The sequence below is a fragment of the Scleropages formosus genome, chromosome 3, assembly GCF_900964775.1.
Source record: "Scleropages formosus chromosome 3, fSclFor1.1, whole genome shotgun sequence".
NCBI classification, from domain to species: domain Eukaryota; kingdom Metazoa; phylum Chordata; class Actinopteri; order Osteoglossiformes; family Osteoglossidae; genus Scleropages; species Scleropages formosus.
In genome coordinates, this window is record NC_041808.1 from 27,190,403 (window position 1) to 27,214,035 (window position 23,633).

At 41.9% G+C, this 23,633-nt stretch overlaps 1 protein-coding gene across 3 annotated transcripts in view; it reads left to right on the forward strand.

Annotated features, from left to right (window-relative positions):
* LOC108926009 (teneurin-3) overlaps positions 1 to 23,633 on the forward strand; it is a 224,057-nt gene that overhangs the window by 111,583 nt on the left and 88,841 nt on the right. For 2 of the 3 annotated variants that reach the window (XM_029250391.1, XM_029250392.1), the window contains exon 4: positions 11,314 to 11,514. The exons of the other annotated variant lie outside the window; for it this stretch is intronic. In XM_029250391.1, coding sequence (XP_029106224.1) covers positions 11,314 to 11,514 — 201 coding nt within the window. The remainder of the gene's footprint in view (positions 1 to 11,313; positions 11,515 to 23,633) is intronic. 3 annotated transcript variants of the gene reach the window in all.

A 23,633-nucleotide genomic window follows, 5' to 3' on the forward strand; every position in this document is an offset into this window, starting at 1 on the left:
TCACTTGATTGTAACCTGAGCTAGGCGAAGGGTGCGGCGGGAGAAGGAAGCGACATGAGGGCAGATCACAGGGCAGGTCTGCCGCGACGCCGTCACGAGGCACCGCTGCCGGGCAGCTGTAGCAGTTTGAACGCAAATTTGGCCGAATTGTCGTAAAGCAGCGGAGAAAATGAGCGCTGAAATGAGGGCTTTTCCACAGCTTGAACAGTCAAAGCTACAGTTCATCTGAGGGCCGTTTTAAGGACATTCTAAATATTTGAACAATCTTGAGTCAAGATTGATTTTTAATTAGTAACTCACGACCAATGTGTAGAATAGCACAGCTTCACTGGGGAAAATTTACAAGCTATCTCTCTTTTTTTATTATTTTCTGAATCAACATGTATTTCTCTTGTTTTATTTATTTATGTTTGTTCATTTGTTTTTATCGGTTTAAGAATTATTTAACATGCGGTCGAGCAGAGCGCCGAGTGCCACGCGATCAGCAGCCTACGCGGTTGCGAGCCATACGCTGTTATTTAAGGATGCAGCAATCAGTGTGGGGTGAACATGCAGAGCAGGTGGGTTACGTGTTTCTCTTTGTTACCGGCTGTACGTGAAGGCGGCGCGCCCGCGCCTCGTGGCCTTGGCCTGCCGATGCAAGGGCACCGTTGAGAGTGCGCAGGGGCCCGCGGAGCACCGCTCTCCTGATATGTATCAGCTACAAAGTAAACAGGGCCCCGGGCGCCGCCTCGCGCCTGCATCTGCACGGCATTATGGAAGGGGGGCTCCGATCTTTATCTGCAGGCTGTGAGTAACATCTGCCCTGCTACTTTTTCACTCTTTCTCGCCTTTGGCTGCTCGGAATGTGCTGCATAATATCTGTCTGCTATGTGTCTACTCATTGTTTGTCTGTTTGTTCGGTTGGCTTGTTTTATTTCGTTCTCGCGTGCTTCTATGCTGCAGTGCTCATGTGCCGTATTCCAGTTACACAACCAGTTGTGGCCCACAGTGCCCATACCATTTTTCCAGGGCTGCATCACATGGCTTATTTTTTGGGATCTCAGCTTCTGTTTTCACTCTCTTTTAAAGGCAGGAGAAGGTTGTTTATCAGCTTTGGCCTCCACTGACTCGGTTTTTTTGTGCTCTAAGCTTAGACGTACCAGGATGGAGAGACAGACAGAAGGGTTTGCCACTCCTGATACTGCCATTCCTGCATCACGATGGCATATTATCCGGGTTAGGTGTCCTCTACGGCCGTTAAGGCGTCCCTTTCCTCAGCTGCAGCGGCTTCCCGTACAGAACAGCTCACGGGGCACGACGCCAGAGTTCAGTCGGCCTGTCAAGATCTAGCAAGCTTTTTTTCTCTTTTTTTAGACTTGTGAGAGATCATTTCTATTTGTTGGCGTTCATGGTTGCTCAGCGGCGCGCGATCGGGGAAGATTAATGCACTCCCAGGCTGCGGCGGCGTTCTTTTCCTGCTACGCTCCTCCACACCGGAGTGCCTCTTCCCCGAATGGCTCCTCGCATGTTGGAACGACTCTGAGATGGATGGCGGCGCACAGCGTCCACTGGGATGGACAGCCATTTGGAATCCTGGCCGCCGCGGTGCTCATTTAACACTTCGCAAAGGGGCAAATGTGGTTACGGACTCTATGCATTTATACAGCTTCCTAAACACTGGTTTATGTCTCACGTATTTATTGCTCAGAGCTTACAGCCCTCGGATACGCTTAGTGTGCGTTGTTTCTTCAAGCACTATTTACATTTACATATTTAACTGGCTTTTCAACGCTACCTACAATGATTTACGCACTTGTACAGCTGGGTAATTTTTACTGTATCAGTTCAGGATCAGTACCTTTATCAAGGGTACGATAGCAGGAGATGGGATTTGAACCTCAGTCCAAGAATAAAGTAGCAGCTCTAATGACTATGCAAGCTGCCCCCCCCCTCCCCCCCCAAACAGAGCTTTATAAATAAGACACTGCTGTTATGTATGCATTTCTCTATGAAATAATAAAACCAATTAAATAAGAATACTAATTCATATAACTTTTTAATGTAAAAATTTTTTTGAGGTGCACTATGAATATTAAAAAAAAACATTTTATGACAGAGTGAGTTGAAATACCAATTTAATGAACCATATAATAATTTCTCCCCATTTTAAAGGAAAGGCAAGCGAGTCGCTTCTCTTGTTTTGCTCTCCGTTACACGCGTGCGCAGTTCCTTTTGTGAAGCTGATAGTGGACATATTTTTACCACCTCACAGCTTTTCAGTGGCAATTGTTTCCACTTCGTATTGACAGCCAAAAATAGTTACTTCGGTTTCAAGTCCGTTTAAAATGAGCTGGTTGCAAATAATAATTATTATTAAACATTTATGGTATGTTTGCTGTAGAGAGTGCCTGGGATAGCCTCGATCTCAGAAAGGAGGGTTTGAAACCACTTACATGGAAAGCGATACCCTTCATTTGAGTTACACTGTCACCGCGGTGCAATGTTCGTCTAGCTGAGCTCACGTTCGTATACAAAGGATGTAAAGGCCATTAATTTTTCTTCCCGATTCGTCTGACGGCTGACAGTTTATTTGCCATATGTCTTTAGTCCCCAGCTTTGACTGTTCGGAGAGATTTAGCATTTAGATTGGTTGGTCCTAAGCCTTGGGAGTTTGTTAAACATCTCCGAGGCATTATGCGGATGAAAGTAACTAATCTCTCTGCTTATGACCTCATCTGAATATACACCTGAAAGTTGAAGGGTTGCCCAACTGCCTACGGTGGGGACGTGGCACCTCAAAGGGCATACTTACTTGCATGTGGAAAAATGCCGTTTTTGCATTCAGAGTAAAAGTGGAAAAATATTTTAATGTGTCTCTCCGTGTGTGTGTGTGCGAAGAAGCCTCTGCTGAGTGTGTTTTTCTAAGGGTAGGCCTGTACACGTGCCAAGGATAGTTGGCCGATTGGATAATATGTTTCTTTTTTTTTTCAAAAAGAATGTAAAAGATCAGTTTTCATTAGAAAATATCTGCTTCTGTTGGTGTTTAGTGTGGCAGTAGAGTTACTGACATGCACTGTTTGGAAGAGTATCTCATGTCATATAATTAAATACATTTACTTAGCTGACGTTTTTCTCCAAAAAGCAACCTACAATAAGCTGCTTACACCAATTTTCCCAGGTATGCAGCAGGGTAACTTTTACTGTATCAGTTCAAAGTAAGCACCTTCGTCAAGGGTACTACAGCACGATGTGTCAGAGTCCTTCAAGTGGAAGCGAGCAGTTTTAGACACTGCACCACTTACTGACCCACTATGGGTTCAACAATATTGCATATATATTGCTTGAGTCGTTTCTTTTGTTTCCAGTGTACATATATTATATTTGCATATGACATAGTCTTTGTTGGGGGTTTCTCTGTTGGTTTATGAAATTCTCAATACCTTTCCTTATTTTCATGAGCCTCGCTAGACGGAGGTGCGAAGTGGGAGCCCACTGTGAGCGTGCGGTCTGCAGTGGAAGCGCCGTGCCTGTGCTAACAGGAGGTTTCTACCTCCCACTGTTCTCATTTGCCAAACAGGAAGAGTCTGGGAAGCCTGAACAGCTTATAATAGCGCATGTGTTAATTAAGACTTTCGGATTTTGAGCAAACAAACAAAGCCCAATTAAGGCAATAGATAGACCGCAGATCCATGGCGAAGGAGAGCTGGTGCACAGTGTCTCCTGTGTCCGACATGGTGTGGAAATAATTACTGCTCCGCCATGGCTGCTAGTGGGCAATTTATGGCAGCGCTTCCATTTAAAAGAGCAAAGGGTTAAGGCTGGCGACAGCCTAATAGCTACTAAGTCCAGCTGTGCATGAGCTCTTCTCCTGGTCCTAGGAACCTGTTTCCCATTCACACAGTTCCTTCAAAAAAGGAGAGTAATTGCCTTTTAGGAAAGGAGAGTATAATGTGTCTTTATTGAGTACATTCAGTATGGAAATGTGGAGCATATAATCCCTGGAGAAATAGAATTATGATGATAATATTTATAACTGGTATGCAGTGTAACAGGCTTTCCTAATAGTTTTGTGCAGTGATTTAATATATTGATCAATATTTTAAGCAGCTGTTCTTTCCAGGAATGGTTTCTTTAATGCTTCATACTTTGACATGCCATAGAGGTTTACTTGTTTATTATTATTATTATTATTATTATTATTATTATTATATAGTTTTTGTTTATATAGTACACACAATATTCTAGCTGATGAATATTCACCGTTACTTATTGTGAGAATAAATTCACTATTAATTATTATAAAAGATTGTAGTAACAGTTATCCATCTCCAGGCAGATGTTGCAAATTAGCATCAGCTGGTACAGATTTTTGCTGCTGCTAGTTTTAATTTAGCCCTGAGAGGGTTAAAAGTAAGAACTTTTTGTTGTATTTGCTGTGTCCTATAATTTTTATTTTTCACTCTTTTCAGCCTTATTAGCACAATTCTCAGCTGTTAAAAGTTCTCTTAGATGACTTACACTGGTGTGGTGGTTGCTGATACAGTGTTTTATAAAGCATTTATTTGTTTAAATTTATTTTGTGTTACCACACTGCTACTTAGCACCGTGAGTGTGCAGCTAGTTTTATTTTTTTTTTACATATACATATCATAAACTACTGTACACAATGCACCACATAATTCATAGCGCCTGCTTTCTGTTTATACCTTGTTCTCATTTTCACAATCCATTTAACATTATCCTACAAATTTATTGTGTAATCCATCATTAACAATTTAATTAAAGAAGTTGTAACACCATCCAGTTCAAAAACAGGAGTGTTAATAATTCAGAATACTCATTAAAGCTCTTGTTCAAGTGAATCTGTTTATACTGTTGGTTTAAATATACAGTAAAAGAAAAAATAAGACTCAGTAAAACAGTGAAAAATAGAATAAAGTAAAACAGCAAGATCATAGAGATCAACCTTTTTGCTTATTGACAGAAGATCAGTGTTGAGTGGGCAAGGAATGGCTGGCATATACAGTACCGGTCAAAAGTGGTTTGCTGGAAACTAATTTGTTTTCACGATGAACTTGGTTAACAACTTTTTATCAGGAAACCAACCAGCATGTCTCCTCAGGTCTTTTGCAGCAGTTCCCAGAAATGTAAGATACTTATTGCTATTCTTTGACTCTTCTGTCCAGTTCATCTCATGCAGGGATTGCTCAGCTGTACTCAGACTTTTCCCTGGTACTGTGGAGATGTCAACAGTTAAGAAAAGTTTACTATATTTCTTACTGTATGTAGAAGGATGCTTAGAGTGAAGTAATTTTACAGCATCTAACTACACTTCAGCAAGATCACTTTGCTTCTCCACATCTGGCTGCTTGGTAGATCCACTCACAAGGAGTCCAAAATGGACACTTTGTATGTTCTCGCTTCTTGCTCTGGTGGAATGAGCTCCCTCTGTCCTTCAGAACTGTTGAATCCGTTTGAACGTTCAAGGTGGGTCTCAAAACCTTTTGGATGTGACTTACACTATTGTTTATTCCGAGTTGTGTGTCACTTTGAAGTGTTTACTAAATGCGTAAACGTACATGTAAGGAGAGATTTGGTGCCATTCTGATCTAAAAAAGGCCAGATATGGTAATATGCAATCCCATGTTTTAGGTAATCTGAGATTTCTTGTTTTCCTTCTTAACTTTTTTTATGAGTGTTTGCATATGTGTGCTTATACATCATAAAACCATATCCAAATGAACAGCATTAAATATGAATGGTAAATAAAAGGAAATATTTTACATTATTCAATTTTAGCTAAATTATGAACACAGGATATAAAATAATCTACCCCAAAAGGCCACTTTCTTGCTTTCATGGGTGGATGCAGACTAGCTTTAAAATTTAATTTTCATTGTGAATTTTGCTTTCTTATTCATATGTGTTGAATTCAAAGAGCTTTGATCTCATTATTAGGGAATAAAAGAAGTGACAGCAGTGCAGAAATTCCTTCACTATTTCTTTCTGTTGACTCTGTCAGGGTGGGAATGTACGTAGGTTTGTTCTGGTCAGGCATGGGACACAACTGCTGCCAAAACACAAAGGGCAAAAATCAATGACTGACAAAACAAAAAAATGCTTGGTTCCTGCTGTTACATGAAAGATTACGTAGGAGGGAATATTTTCTTCAGGAAACAACATAAGTTTTACAAAGGATGCTTTTGGAGGCTGTCAGTGTGTGTTAAGTGGCAAGATACTGGTGGAAAAAAAAACGCAGGGTAGCGTATTTGATTTTTTGCTTGGAGTTTTTTGTTTGCATTTTATGACATTTTCATCCACTGGTGGTGAGAACATTTTTCATTCTTTAGTTTGACATTTTCACCCAACAGCTGGCAAGAAAGCAGCTTTGAAAAGTGGAGCAAAATCCAACGCAAACAAATAGGAGGCCATACCCACCGCAGCGGATCCATGGCAGTCGGCATTCAGGAACGGTGCCTTTCGGCACGTCACAAGCCCCTGCGAGCAGTTTCTCATTCATGCTGCTTTTCTCCTGTATCAGCAGAGGCGGACTCTTTATTCTTTTTGCAAGCCATGCTCTGTTTTTCTTACCCCAGTATGAATTGCCCTCTGTTTCTTGTTCGTTGTATCTGGCACGCATCCTTCCCCAACACACACTGCACTCCCAGAAGCCCACCTTGTGTGGCCTGTTTCTCTTTGGATGTAACACACAGGCCATGTCAGAGGGTGTTTCGACAGAACAGCAAGTGTGTATTTTTCTCTTCTCTGACAGTCGCAAGAATACAGGCTCCTGTTCTGTTTACCCAGGGAGTTTTAATTAAGCGATAACTGTCACTGCGGGATGTAAATGCCAGGAGCAGGGCTCTCAGGACGGCGGGGGCGGGGTCGTCCTGTGCTCTTTTCAGCAAACGGGAGTCAAAAACCACATGGAAGAGAGCTGTGCTTTGGGTGATGGGGTTGCCAGTTAAACTGAAAGTGATCTCCTGTCCTTTATGGATACCACAATGCACTGGATTTGCCTTACCACCTGGCATTATTTATTGCTTGTTCATTTAGCTGACAATTTTTTTACAATGTCATCGGACTTACAACCATTTTACTCATTTATAAGACAGGGTAATTGTTTTGCTCAAGCATACTATAACAGGAAATGGGATTTAAACCAGGAACCTCTGTTTCCAAAGGCAGTAGCTTAAACCACTGTGGCTTGCACCAATGCCATTAGGGAGTGTTGGCAAGTGTTGGTTTACACTGATTTACCCATTTACGTTCAACAGTTTTTGTTTTCAAGTTCAAATTTTCACAGGATGTTTTTGCATGCGTTCGTCCATTCCTGATTTCTTCTAGTCTTACGCTGCAAACATTGGTTCACGTCTTCCATTTAGAAGAAATCACCATCTTTAAAGTTCTTTGGAGTGTTACTGTGGTGCAATGGGTTCAGCTAGGCTCTGGGTTCAGACTTGCGTTCGAATGAAGTTCATTCTGTATGGGGTTTGCATGTTTTGTCTGTGTCAGTCTCGGTTTCCCTCAGGTGTGCCATGCTTCTCCTGTTCCTATTCCTCCAAGACAAACTGTGGATCAGAACAATCCTGTACTGGACAAGCAGTTATTGATAATGAATGAGTAAATACATGAACATCTTCTAAAACAGAACTAACCCACTTTGGGCGACCCGTTAGTATTTCTGTGAATCATGTGAGTTCACATGTGCGGATATCTCACAGCATTCAATTTGACCTGCTTCCACTGAGGTCCTCCTGACTGCACAGAATGCGGTAGAGAAAGCAGGGTAAGAGGTCAGCTCAGGGTCACATGGTTAGGGTTTGGAGATGAAGACAGTCTCCAGGAGCAGTAAGAGGTCTCATCGTACCATGTCTTCAGACTGCACCGCAAGAAGAAGATGTCGCACCAACTATATACTCCTTCCCCCTTTCTTCCCACATTCTACGCACACTCTTAGCGGTTATTAATTACCCCGTGCTTCTGCACCACCCCTTGCCAGTCTCCATTCACCCCCGCGGTGCCCAGGCATACAGCAAAGGGTAATGTAACAGTTGGAAGGCAATTTATAGCATCTCTCTACCTATGAGCCTTCCCAGCGTGCCTTGTGGAGAGGGGGCCATATCAGGCTCTCTGCTGTCAAAATAAGCGCACTATAGAGGGTAATAACATGGAGTTAGAAATAATCTGAGAAGATTTAGATTGACTTTCATTTACTCCTTTTTTGTTGGTGCTTTCTGGTTCTCCCTGTGAAAGTGTCAAATTTTATCCTGCCTACTGCGTTCTCTTCCATTTCTTTTAATTAAAAGAGAATGGTTTCAGAAACTGCTGAAATGATGGATGACATGTTATACCATCTACAGTCCTCAAGTGATGAAGAGATGTCACGTTTTATAGGCTATGGATGTATTTAAGGTATAATGATAGTTGCTGGGTTTTTAACAGCTGTGTTTATTTAAATCATCTGTTTCCTTTATCCTGGTGCAGTTTAATATTCATATCAAAGTTTTTCAGGTTTTCTGTTTTTAATCTCTCCTACAATGGCACCTGTACAGGCCATTGAAGGGCTTAGTATCTGTGCCAAGGAAAATCTCTCTCTCACACACACACACACACACACACACACACACACACACACACAGAGTCTAAAACCACTTGCACCAAGCAGGGTCACGGCGAGCCGGAGCCTAACCCGACAGCGCAGGGCACAAGGCTGGAGGGAGACGGGACGCACCTAGGATGGGATGCCGGTCCATCACAAGGCACCCCAAGCAGGACTTGAACCCCAGACCTACCAGAGAGCAGGTCCCAGCCAAACCTACTGCACCACCACACCCCCTGCACCAAGGAAAATGAACTGCTCAAATGCTCATTGTTAAACTTTCTTCGTTGAATCTCGATGAGCTTCCCCTCCTTTTCTTGAGTGTTTTACTGCCGGTTATGCCTTGCAAATAATTGGAATTTCTCTTTTTTTCCTCCGTTATCTGATATGAGCAGGATATTAAAGTACTTATGTCTCCTTGGGGATTAAATACAGTGACACAAAACGGGGACACTTTTGGCAGTGACTTTATGAACTAATTATTGGGGTGTGTGGTGGAGAACTCAGCTGGGACTCCTGTGTAGGTCAGCATTGTGAATCCAAATAGAACATAGCCTGCAGTGTGCTTTTATTTTCACTTTGACTGCTAAATGTATACATTATACTGCTTCAACTTCTTTACATTAAGTTGCATAATGAAAATAACACAGAATAACACAGGCGCGGTACTTATTGGTGTGGACTCATAGTGTGGCTTTCATCGCATGTCACATGTTGTACCTGCTCTCCCATACAGTTTTACTTGCCCCTGTACCTTACTGTAAGCAAGCACAACTGTACGCTCCTTTGGATAAATGAGTTGGATCTGAACACCGTTACCTACAGGGCCTGATCAGTCCCTACCTTTCAGCAAGAGCACTGTGCTCCTCCACAGCTGGCCTCTTGGTGGTCCTTCTCACAAGGATCATAAATCAAAAGTTCATAGGATCTCAGTTTTGGCTTTAATGTGGTGGGATGAGCTCTGTCTGTGCCTCGGAGTTGCTGAATCCCTTCCAGCATTCAAGAGGGGTCTCAAAACACATCTCTCAGCCCCACTACTTTCCTGAAGCCCTGAAATTTCTGTATTTTCTATCTAGCTTTTTTCCCCGTTCATTAGTGTTTGAGAAACCTTAAGTGTAAATGCATTGCATGGCACAAACAGCATTCTGTACACCACGCCGTAAATGAGTTGCATCCACCATTGTGTTTAAATAAATGTGAACCACTGAAGTGGTTGGTGCTGTTTGTGGTTTGCGGCTCGCATATTTCAGTTCCTGAGCGAACGCTTCTGGTCGAGTGCTTTTTGGTCGCCGCCCACTGAAAGCTTTCCACTTCATCCAGCGCTGCGGGCTGATGGATTTCCGGCTTATAGGCAAAGTTTAGATGCTCCTTTCTCAGACATTCTTTTACGATCCTGGCTGAGAGATAAAGGCTCGAGAAAGAGAAAGATCAGCAAACAGGCAAAACTGCAATAACACTCAGCGTCTGCCGCTCTTATCGCACACCGAACAACTTATTTCAGAGGACAGGTTGGATTCTGGGCTATGAATAGGACGGTGTGGCATCCAGACGCCGCACATGTGGAACGCATTAAGTGTGTGTGCTTTTCATATCGTGTCAAATTTGTTTGGAGGCCTCCACCATCAGGCTGTAATTATGAAGTCCTCCCCAGAGAGCCGCGTGATGAGCATAGTTCAGTGGTGATGATGGCGATGATGATGATGTGTGACTGTAAACACCAGAGAGGTGCTGATGATTCTCATATCCGTCCTTCTGCAGCACTAACACAAATGAAGCCTGGCTGTTATACATAGCAGTGATGTGTTGAACCGTTGCTGGAATGCATCGCAAGTAAACATCTATTTGTTTATTATTACACCTAGATCATGTTCATGTTTCAATTGTACTATGGCAGCTAAGGGGGCGCTGCAGCAATTTGGTCTTTAACTATTTAAATGGTTCACATGTGTTTATTTATTTTATTTTATTTATTAGACATGCGTACTCAAGTTTATTTATAATGTTAGGTTAACATACCCATTTGTACAGCTGGGTAGTGTTTACTGGAATAATTCAGGGTAAGCACCTCGATCAGAGATCCTGCAGCGGGAACAGGATTTGAACAAATAGCCATAAGATTGCATGGCAGCAGTCCCAGAGATGACAGTGTTTGCTGCTCCTAATCTAATTGTGTTATATATTCATGTTGAAATATTAAGCTAAATGTGAGATTCACTAACTGTAAACAAACTGGAAGTTTTTTGACTTAACATCTTCTGTCGTGTGTACGTTCACTGTGCGTTGTGTTGTGATAGCTGATAATATTCATCATAAGAACTTGTAATCTGTTTTTGACAAGGAGACAAATTTGCAGAATATAAAAAAAAAAATTGGGAAGGAATCGTTTGTTCAGGGTTGTATGTCGCTTTGGTCTGCTAAATTTAATAAATGTGAATGTAACAGATTTGTACCTTTTTTTGGGTCTGTTTGTTCAGGGGGAACCTCAGTAACACATTCAACAATATTTTTAACAATCTTAGAATTTTTTTTTTGTTTTTTCTTCTAATGACTTTTCACTTTGAATATTTATTTGCCTTCTTTCTTCCCCCCACAGTTCACAACGTTTTTTGCCATTATTTTAATACTGCCATAAATTCTTTAAGTTGCCATTAATTACCTTTGCTGTTTCTTTGGACTGTTTGCTTTTACTTTTCATTTTATTTCATTTATGGTTGTTTCCTTTTCTTTAGGTTCTCCCATGCCATCGTCTTTATCCAGTCCATCAGTCATTGAGCATTCACATTCCCAGCCTCCATCACCCAATCTCCATGACAACCAGAGGCAGTTGATAAATACTGACACTGCCCAGCCAGTTCATGAGTCAGATGATGAATACACTCCCAGCCCGTATTTACCAGTAGTGCACGATGGCCAAGTTTCTACTTGTGAGGGTAAGATATTGCTCACATTCCCTGGTTTGTTGCAGTAAATGCTTTTTACATTTCATCATTGTGTTTCCTTTAACTACATTTTTTTTCTTAGGTAAGAAACATAATAGTCATAACATTTTATTGGTTTAATGTTTTTCTTTTTAATTCTTCTGAAAGCAAAACAACAACCATTTAATTCACATTCATGAAAGCAATGAGATATGATTAGTTTATCTAGTGTGCAATTATGGCTTTTTATGATTTTGTGCAGTACATAGGGAATTGTGTTAAATAGTCACAGGATCATAACATAATGAAATATGTTTTTACAGACACATAACCTGCAATGAAAGCAATACCCACTCTTCAAGTTCTGTGACAAGATGTGAACTCTATTATTTTATAACAGAAAGGGGGTCGATTCAGTTATCCTCTCCCACTTTTGCACACATACATGCTCTTTGTTTTCTGTACACCTAAAACTCAGTCTTGCTCTCATGCCTTCTACCCCTCCTGGGCCACAGGCCGCCAACAGGGGTTCTTCAGGTATCCCTAAGAGCTGAGATGTCATGAAGTTTCCTTGTTGGCGTTTTTGTAGCTGGCAAGGTTTTTACAGTGTGGGGTAGCTAACCCCACGCCCAGCCCTCCTCCTTTCTCAGCCAGGCTTGAGATCGTCCATGGCAGAGTTCCATCACCCCACATTTACATTTTTTTATCTGATGCTTTTCTCCAAAGCAATTTCTAATACAAAGATACTTACGATTTACCCATTTATAAAGATTGGTCATTTTTACTCTACTAATTGAGGGATAAGTACCTTGCTCAAGAACACTACAGCAAGAGGGGAGCTTCAGACATGGAACCTTCTAACTGACATTAGAAGCTTTAACCACTACGTCACCTGCTCCAGAACTTAATGACCCTGCACACCTCTGATCTCTAGATATCCACAGTGCTTTGTTTTTAGGGACAAAGTGAGAAAAATTCCCTTTGCCAAGTCCCAGTGGCCTCTGAAAGACGCCACTATGAGCTGGGACATTCAGTGTGTAGAACCAGACTGAAGAATAGGTACAGCTGACTTTGATTGGGGATGAAATGCACAATCAAAAACGTTTGCTTAATGCAAAGGATGGTGCCGTCCTTGAAACGGTCTTTGACATGCAAATGAGATGTATTTTATCTGTACACAGCTATTAGCGTATTCATATTGAATATCAATAGTCATTAATTGACTGTATGACAGTTTTCATTAGCCCTTCGTTCAATGCTTTAAAGAACAGCCTGGCTGACATTTGTCATTTACTTACGATGAGAAAATTAAATATCTTTGGCATTGCTTTTCATGTCTAGCCCGTCGATTTCTTCGGTTTGAAACCACCTTTAATTGTGCACCAATTATGAGATTATCATCTACATTTCACTAGTCGTTAACGCTGAGAGAAATGTAATAAGCACATGCTTTTATGAGGGTGGGGTGGGGGGGGGGGGGGGACTGCTGTCGCGTTCCATTACAACACAAACATTTCAAGGTTCAGTTACAACGCAAACATTTCCGGCCGTCCCAAGATGACATCAGAGTCCCGCTGGGCCACACGGCAGATGTGCGCCAACAGCCGTAAACCGATCGGCCATAAATCTGATTGCAAAAACCAGAGCGTTTTTCAGGGATTTGTTCTACAGGTGCTGCACTGAAGTTTCAGGAGCCGTGTACGATATCCAGTCTCCCCGACGGGGCCCGGATTTAGTGGTTATTTATATAAGCAAATGAAACAGTGTGTTTTTAATATGACACAAATGACTAAAAGATGCAAATGCTTTGTCAAATTATGGCTTACAAGTCATTAATCTTTTTGGCAGAACTCATGCTAGAACTCATGCAAAGGAAAAAGGAATTCTAAATACGTTGCAGAAGTCTTCTCATTTCTGCCAAGTATGCATAGCCAATTCTCAGGCCACTGGGTGGTGCAGTGGCTAGAGCTGTCACCTAACATTCAGAGAACCTGGGAGTGAATCCCCTCCAATGCTGTAGTAACCCTGATCGAGGTACTTGCTTCTAGATTTATACAGTAAAAGTTACCCTGGAGTATAAATGGGCAAATCAGTGTCAGAAGCCTAACATGGTTACTAAGTGAGTATGTAATACATGTTGTGTATTTAATGTAATGAACTGTGCTGTCTAGTGTTTAGAATTGTTTTGATTAATTTCAGTTCAGCAACACTGTCATCTATAATGAGACCATGGAGGCGTCAGGGAGTTTACCTCTATAGATCCTAAACATCCGAATCTGATAATCTGGTGGTGACTGTTGCTGATTCCCACAAATGTCTCGGTCTGAGATCATGGCAGAAAACCTCAATCCTTCAGAAAAATGTGACTGACCTCTGAGACTGATCTGGTCGAGATCCAGGCTGCATCTGTGCATGTCAGAATCCAGCCATTCTGCGCCACGAGAGGTATCTTGTCAAAGCACTAGACGTGAGTCTGCTGGCATATCCTTCCCACACATCTATTTGGAGTGCTTTTCACTTTGCTTCACCAAAGTGGATACTCTTAACATATATTAATTTATCTGACACTCTTCTCCAAAGTAACATGCAGTGTTAAGCTACTTACACTAATTTATACATTATTCCAGTTGGGTAATTTTTACTGTGTCAATTCAGAGTAAGTGCATTGATCAAGGGTCCTACTGCAGGAGGTGACATTTAAATCTTGGTCCTTTGATTGCAGTTTAACAGCTCTAATCACTATGCCCCCTGCTGTTTTCACACTTTACATTTTTTACACTTTTTTCACTCTTCTCTTGACATGTATACTACTGTCAATTACCCTATTAGGGGCTCAGCCGGGTACTGACCCTATTGTACGGGAGACCCCAGATTGGCACGTCGGCCCACCGCCCTCTATCCTCGCTGAGGATTACTACTGTCAGAAGCAGTGGGCATGAAAGCAGCAATTTTACAGCACAAAAGTTCCAATAACATTTACTGTGGCCGGCTGAGATTGAAACACACACGGGCGCTCCTCGGTTTCGGTTGCTTAAGCACCAGCCTCTCTGGCAGTCGTCCAGCTCCCGCTATTTTTTTCTCCTAGAAATCCGGTTATTCTGAGGAGGGGAAAAAAAAACAATGTTTTTTTTAAACAACATGTAAAGTTCTTATGCCATGGCGTAGACTGAGCATCGGAGTTCTGCTCTTGCTCCCGACACCTTAAAATAGGTGTCGCAGCAGCTAGAGCTGTGATCTTTCAGTCAAAAGTCCCAGGTTCGATTGCCACCTCTTGCTGTAGGACCCTTGATCGAGGTAGTTACCCTGAATTAATACAGTAAGAACTAACCTGCTGTGTCACTGTAAGAAGCTTAAGAACTCACTCTGCAGAAAAGTGTCAGATTAAGGATACTAAATTTCATGCCAAAAATGCTAAAATATTATCATATTTTTTCTTCAAAATGATCGTTATGCTGTTAAAGCACAGGTAGATTGCTAATCATGGTTTTAAGAGGTCCATAAATCAAGATGATCAGGAATTACATCGGATAAAGGTATTAGAATGAAAATGTTGTTTTTCTTTCATCTAAAATGGATTTTCCAGATAATGTTGCATTATGGGTAATACTTTTTCTTTCGTTTCATGTGATGTTTCTGTGTTGAGCTACTTCTGTGCAATAGTGCGTTTCTCTCCCAGTTGTATATTTTTGGTTTAGTTTTTCACAGCATGATTTTGTGTCATTACGGTATTTATTTTTTTAGCAATCAGCTTAATTCGTAGTGTGCATGTTGAACTTTAAATGTTTGTACAGCCGAACGAATTTAGGGACACAGTTCAGGTTAAGTGCCTGGCTCACTCAAGGGTACAACAGCATTTACATTTATTCATTTAGCAGATGCTTTTCTCCAAAGTGACGTACATCTTAGAGAAAAATACAAAGAGTACATTACACCGATAGAAGGAGAGATTTGGATGCAAACACATCATTCTTGAGTACAGTCAATTTGTCACATTCCACCATATGAGCCAGCATGCATCACATGAGTAGCTACATATAGGCTATTCCATTATTAAACAAATCATTTTAAAATTACTAAAAACATAAACGTGCGTGTTTATTGAGCACGTATGAGTTCAGGGGAGAAGTTAGTCCAAAAGAAGTAAGGTTTGAGACCCATCGTAAATGTTGAGCAAGATTCAGCAGTTCTGAGTGAGAGTGGGACAGCATTCCACCACATTAGAGCCTGCATTTACAGGATCCAATCCAGTGAGCCTGTAGCGATGGGTTCAGTAGGTGCCTGGATCAGGCAGCTGAAGATCAGTGTCTATTTAATCTTTAAGTGTTTTCTGCAGTGCTGGAGAGCAGAATACGAAAAGCTTTAGGTTCGTGAATAATGGATTGCCATTTCACACTCTGTCGTTGTTTTGAACCGGCTTCACTCTTTTACAAAGTGGAACGGTTTGATGCATTGATTACGTTAAAACCATACGTCAGCACAGTTGTCCCTGTGTCATAAAGACCTGTGGTCTTACTGTGCTTTTTCACGTTTCAGTGAAGATTTCAGACTCTTGATTAGAATGATTGGTTTGGAATTCTAAGAAGGGCGTGATTCATTTTTAAATTCATGCCTTTTTAAATATATGTAGAGATGGCTTGGGAGGGCATGGTAGCTCACTGGGTTAAGGTAGTGTTTCATAGCTCCTGATGCATGGGGTGGGTATGGGGTTTGAGTGTAGCTCAGAGTGTGTGCAGTTTCCATATTTCTCTCTCTGTTTGCACCCACCAGCCATGCGCAGAAGAAGACTTTGACAAGACACTTCCATTCCTCCCTTGCCTTAGAAACCACGGGAGTGGCTGCTATGAGTCACACTTGACTCAATGCTGCTTCCCTCCATACTTTGTGTCTATATTGCAGCAGGCAGCATCATAGGACCAGACAGGACAAAAAAAGAATGCATAAGCAGCATTCATTACAATTGATTTATTTGAACACCAGCACCAGAAAAATAATGCTCTTAACCCAAGGACCCCAGTTTCACTGGAACCTGCACCTACAGCCAGCCTTGCCAGCACCCTTAGGCTCTCCCCAACACAGTCACCCCATCATTTCCCTTAGAAGTGCCCCCAGTGGTTGCACACCCACATTTCACATTATTCCCCATAATGCAACTATTTATATTTAGGACTTTCCCTCCTAAAACAGTAACAGGGGGTCGTTACAGTATATTTGATGTTGAACCTTATGTAGTGGTGTTAGTTCTTGCTAAAACTTGTCACTGCAGCTATCTATTAAAAGGCCTCATTCCCCTGTCTCAAAACTACACCAGCTCCTCAACTTATGAGCACAATCAGAAGTAAATTCATAAATAATTTGTCAATCAATTTGTTTGTACCGCCCAATTCACTTTTATGATTAATTTAAGCAATAAGCAAAAGCTTAGTAATGTAGACAGCCTTCAGTTTATTTATGTGTTTGGATCTGTAAAAGTCTTGGATACAGCTATAATATATTGCATTCATGTATTTGTTTACATTTATTTGTTTGGGGGGGGGATGCAGTGGGTTGGACCTCAGTCCTGCTCTCCGGTGGGTTTGGGGTTCAAGTCCCGCTTGGGGTGCCTTGCGACGGACTAGCGTCCCGTCCTGGGTGTGTCCCCTTCCCCCTCCGGCCTTACACCCTGTGTTGCCGGGTTGGGCTCCGGTTCCCCGCGACCCCGTATGGGACAAGCGGTTCAGAAAGTGTGTGTGTGTATGTATGTATGTATATATATGTATTTGTTTAGAGGAGAGCACGGTGGTGCAGCAGGCTTGGCTGGGTCCTGCTCTCTGGTGGGTTGGGGTTCGAGTCATGCTTGGGGTGCCTTTCAACGGACTGGTGTCCCGTCCTGAGTGTGTCCCCTCCGGCCTTGCGCCCTGTGCTGCCGGATTAGGCTCCGGCTCACTGCGACTCCTCTTGGGACAAGCGGCTTCAGTCTGTGTGTGCATGTATTTGTTTAGCAGATGCTTTTCTCCAAAACAACATACAACTCAAGAGTAAATGAAGCGCTTTGCACGACATATTAATAGCTTTAAACATGACACATGACTGTCAAAGCACTCAGTTTCTTATTCCGCCATTTTCTGCCAGCTCACATTGCTGTCTGTAGAATTGAATAATTGCCTATAGAATTGATGACAAATATAAAAGTGATTGTGAGACCTTTCAACTAATTTTTTAATTTATTCCATAAATATGCACAAAGCACAGAAATATTACAGAATTTCTCGGGGAAGAAAATTAAATTTAAAATAAATAAAGACAAAATTATTTGTATCTCTGAAAATTCATAAGTTGATTGTTCCCAACACGAGGAGCCATTATGTAAAATAATTGGGCAGAAAGCCTTCAGTGTGTGTCAGAGACAGGTGTGTTCAACTGTGTCCTTTACACTTCAGCTAAAGGTCCCACTGAATTCTTCCGCCCGCTCTGCCCTTGTAGCGATCTCGATTTTAATGAGGGAGAGTGTGTGGCGAGCTCTCTAGCAGGGCTTCGTATTGGGCCACTGGCACACGCTCTGATTCTCGCTGTGTGAGGGCAAACATCACACGCAAACAGCCAGCGTGACGTGTCTTTTGCTGCCCCGTGTACTCGGCACCCTGACCCGCCTGCACCGTGACCGCAAACGTAACAAGTCCGGGAAAACTGGCTCTCAAGTAATGTGTTCACTCTTTCGGTCAGAGGTAGAACCTCATGAATAATATGAGCACCAGTAAATGTAAGATCTCAGATGCTTTGATGTTGACTAAAACAACTTGACAAATAAATGGACGGCAATAGTCTGTAGGTGGCACAGTGGTTAGAGCTGCTACCTTACAGTCAAAGCTACCAGGACTGAATCCAAGTCTCTGCTGTATTACTACTCTGCAGTTTCCATGCCACTATCTTAATGTTTTTAGTCTAATAGCTATTGTTTGTTTCCCAGCAGGTGGTGTAATAGTTAGAACTGTTACTCAATAGGAAGCTGGGATCAGTCTTCATAGAACATAGGCACTATGCTCTTAGGGGCGCTCTGTCATGTTACTAACAAATGTTTGATGCTATACGATCTTCATCTGACTGCAAGATTTTGGATGGATGGATGGATGGATGGATGGATGGATTAGATCTTTATTGATACAGGAGGAAATTAAGGCCTTTTTCCTCACTTGTAGTCATTGTTCGTAGGGTAATGTACATTTACATTACATTGACATTTATTCATTTAACGGACGCTTTTGTCCAAAGCGACGTACACCTCAGCAAAAGTACAGTTTATGCATTACATTGAGAGAAGGAGACATAGCTTCAGGCATGAAAGTCTCAAGCAAACCTAGTTTGTTCCCTACCACTTGCTGCACCGAGGTTCATCGTTCGAGTGGGTTTATAAGACACAGGATTGACAAATCCCGATACCCTCCCACCAACTGTAATGTAGAGGTTAATACAGGAGATTTAGGCAGAAAACAGCCATCTCCTAACTTTTCCGCCACGGTACAGAAACCTTTGTAGTATATCAATAACTAGACGGCATTGCTTAACTGTAAATCACTTTGCCTCAATCCTTGGGTTTAACATCATAATTAAGCACAATGGCAGCAAGGGGTTTCCTCCAGGTGCTCCAGTTTCCTCCCCACAGTCCAAAGACATGCTGTTCAGGTTCCCCCATAGCGTGTGAGTGACAGAGAGATTGTGTTCCACTGATATATGGATGAGTGACCCCTTGTAAGTAGTGTATCTAGCAGTGTAAGTCACCACGGTGAATAGGGTGTGTGGGCTGATAACACTACATGGAGTTCATTGGAAGTTGCTTTGGAGAAAAGCATCTGCTAAATAAATAAATGTAAATGTAAGGATATGATGGTGATTAGAGCAATGGAAGATATGGATTATGTAAATCATATTCTAGGTTCATCTGAGACGTGTTTAATGTCCAAAGTGTGTGTGGGGGTTGTCATTAAGTACGGAAATGGACCAGAGTGTGCAGAATTAATGTGAACATGTAAAGACTCCTCTGCATTAAGCAAATTAATTATTTAGTAGGAATTTTGTAAACCAGGAAATGTTCATACCAGCGTGATGTACGACATGTTATCACTTATATCTTTTGGTGGTATGTGAAACCTCTTCCTCTCTGCCTGGTGTACTGAATAGCATAATCACAGTATTATCTGCATTACATGACAGGTATGTGACATTATGGTATTAGCTTGTAGTTGTATGTTCAATCGATGTAAAATAATGAGTGTGTCGGTATTCAGGAAGCATTCCGCAGAAAGAATATGGACTGTTCAGCTAATAAATGTCATACCCTTGTGATATTTAGCTATTATAAATAGCAAAGTGCCCATATATTTGCGAAATATAGATCCCTTTTGAAAGGCAATGAATTCAGTTATAATTTTATGAGGTGTGGATTATACAGTACTGCCTTTTACTCCTAAAATGTGAATAATTTCCGTAATTATTCAAGGAGAAATAAAAAATATATAGTTGAGTGCCATACAAGATTTTGATTGATTGACTGGTGTTTTAAACTGTGAGGTCTTCATTCCGTGCACACGGAGCAGATAAATGAGTAATCAAATGAGTGTTGTTTGTTTGTTTGTTTGTCTCCCAAGCGTCACTCCTATCTGTCAGCTAATGAGGCATTTTCAGTCCCGCTAGTGTCTCTGACCAGCAGATAGTCCGCTTCTTCGAGCATGGAGACTGCATCTCCGTGCCTCGGTCCAACAAAAGAAGATTCCGTGTTTCTCTCAGTGACAGTTTTTAAGGGCCCCATCCGAACATCATGTCCCAGGCACCGAACCCATGGCCAGTTGTTGCTGGCGGGTTGTAACCGCCTGCTCTGTGGCCCTCTGGATGTAACCTCAGCTTTCCCCACTGACTTGAAAGCACCTACCGTATGGCAGCCTGATCCAGCAACACAGCCCTGCGACTTGCAGTCAGGAACAGCTGAGTGTAAACTGGATAAATGTGGGAAAAGCCCGGTAAAAGAGGGCTTTGCACTCTCTTTAGATCACGATCATGATGAGGCAGCAGGTGGTGTAGGGGTTAGAACTGCTAGCCTCTTTGCAAAAAGAGTTTATTCCTTTTTGAGTAAGGCAATACCAGCCAACGATACATATGTTTTATCCACACAATACCTGTTTAAAATCACTTTAATTGTTATGTTCACAAAGATGAAAGCTTTGTTTTTTGAGTAGTAAGGGGAGTATATTTTTTCATACCTAACATGATCAGTACACAGTGTCATATAGATGATTGTGTGTATGTGTGGTGCACGTGTGTGTGAATGAATGTGTAATTTTCTATATAATTTTGAATTTATTCATTTAGCTGTTACTTTTCTTCATTTGACACCAGTGCAGTGACCTCGGTCAGGTGTTTTCTGCTGTTTTTTTGTGCTGATCTCCTCAAGCGGTATGCAGCTCACTGTTTTCAGTGTGCAGTGTAGAGTTACTGTGAAAAATTCAATGCGGTGTGAAGAAAAGCTCTCATAAAATGTACATACAGCTGTGCACTTTGAAAGCTTTATTTCTACCATGTTTTTCATTTGCACAGTGACTTTGAGGCAGAGCAAGGTGGACCGCATCCATCTCGTGACTGATAAAACCAGCACCAAAGTGGAACGCGGCATTTTAGCGCCACGCTCCATTAATAACCTTTAGCCACTGTACTAGATTAATGACCTTTTCTAAAAATTCTGTCAGACCGGACTCGAGACCAGATGGAGAGCGTGTTACGAAAATTCAATTCTGCATCTTGACATATTATTGATAGCACGTCAGGCATTCATGGCTTAACAGTAACGAGGTTTTTTTTTTTTTTTCTTTTCTTTTCTCTCAATTTTCCTCTTGAATGTTAAGCATGCGTTCTTCAAGGTGTCGGATCAGTAGGAATTAATGCGGACCGCGTGATTGTCCTGTACAGTTACAGCGTGTTTCTTGGATGTCGTTGACACGGCACTGTGCAACGTGCCCTTCATGCTTTGGCATGTAATACAACATGCAGGACAGGTGGCACAGTGGTTAGTGCTACCTTCTTGCACGGGAAGTACCCAGCTTTGAGTTCCATCTCCTGCTGTAATACCCTTGAGCGAGTTACTTACGCTGAATTGAAATGGTAGAAATTATCCAGCTGTGTAAATAAGTTGCTTCGGAGAAAAGTATCAACTAAATGAATTAGTGTGTGTAAATAACAGTTAGCTGAATGTGTTTTCTTTTTTTCTTCTTCTTTTTTTCACAAACAGCTTCTTTTGTTTTAATTACTTTCAAGGACGTGGTTGTAATGTATGTTAAGTATGTGAGTATGAGCTCTGCTCTTAGCTTTGGGGTCCAGCAGTAGCTTGTTTTCTCAAGGGGGCTTAATTAGTGTCTTAGAATTAAAGAAAAATTAAAATTGTCCCTCGTGGTAATTTAGCTCCAGTGGAGAGACGGTATGTGTGTTTGTGTGTGGTTGTGTGGAGGCTCGATTGTGTCAACTTCATTTCATTGTTTCAGATTATTTTTTTTCTCTGTTCAATTGCCTTCTCAAAATGTGGTCTTCAGGCTTCCTTGCAGAAGAGCGCTCGTGTCGACAGGCATCGGTCCAAGCAGAGGTGCGGTTTACGGGACACCAGAGACAGTACCCTAATCTGTGCCGTCTCTTCCGCCCACACTTATTTATACATTTATTTATTTGTGGATCTGAGATTTCCATAGAAACTAATCAGCTAAAAACATGTCCACAGAGCCACAGCGCCACAGCGCAAGGGAGCCCATATCTGCTTCGGTTGCAGTGCCCCGGTGAGCTCTTGTGTCCATAACGTGGACGAAAGGGTTTCAGCAACTGGCGGAACAATCGTGTGGCTTAGCTGACTTTACAGTCTTTGAGTGAAAGGAGGGATTTGGGCGGAAAGCGGCTGGGTGCAGTGGCCCTTCTGTGAAAGTTTAATGTCATCCTGTAGGTTGCTTTCACTGTTAGAATACCGGAGTGCCATTTTCAGCTGTGAACAGCACTTTTCCTCAAACCTTCAGGCCTGTGTTTAGACCTACTTACAGTGTAATCACAGTAAACTGGCTGAAAGAAACCTCAGGTATAAATACCAGACACACGTTGCTTAAAATATTGATTTTTTTAACTTAAAATTCTCTCCAGCAGCACTTAGACCATTGCACCCATTTAGAAAGCGGGGTAAGTTTAACTGTGTCAGTTCTGGGTGAATGCCATACACAAGGGTACGACAGGAGGAGACGGGATTCAAACCTGGGTTTTTCAAATGACAGGCAGTAGCTCAAAACGCTACAGCAACTGCCACCAGCTGCAACAGTTCTAATTGCTCTTAACCTTGATCAATGAAGCTATACATATATATATGTGTGTATATATATATATAGATATATATAAAATAATCATTAAAGAAGTGCAATAAAGTCAACAGTCAAGAAGTGTGCAGCAAGAGTTGAGACTGAACCCTCACCTCCTGGGCTGTGTCTTTCAGACCACTTCTCTCTTGACTTCCTAACTTTTCCACAAACTTCCATCACACCATGTGAAGATCACCTTTGTCCCTCCAATCAATTATGTATGCACCTACCTGCGTAATGTGTGCTGACAAACAGTGTAGCACTGGACAAATGAACTGTGTTTTTTCAGCAATCGTGTGTCTGTACCTAACGCTTTTCATGTACTGTGAAATACCATTTTGACTACTCAGAGCTGAACATCGCTTTGGAGAAGCACATCTGTTAATGAATACATGTGAGTTATCAACTGCACGTAGGGTTGAGGCGAGTGCCAGGGAGGCCAATGAATTTCCAATACTCTACCTTATAGTACACTACTTTTTGGGTGCAGCATAACATATCGCATGCAAATTGTTGTGTAAAGTGAAACCAATGAAGAGTGGAGCAAAAAGCCTGATGAATCCCTTTCGGACATGTCCAGTGAGCAGAGAGAACAGGTGACTCAAATTCCGGCCTGGACGGCATTTGTAGAAACAGCCTAGTGATAAAACTGCACACGCGCTACAAGACCACACTCGATACACACGACTTGCGCCATTAAGAGCTAAACGAGAAAGGATGTAATTTCAGCTCTCCCATGCAATATTAATCAAGAGGCCACTAAAACACGGCGTTGATGGCAGGCGT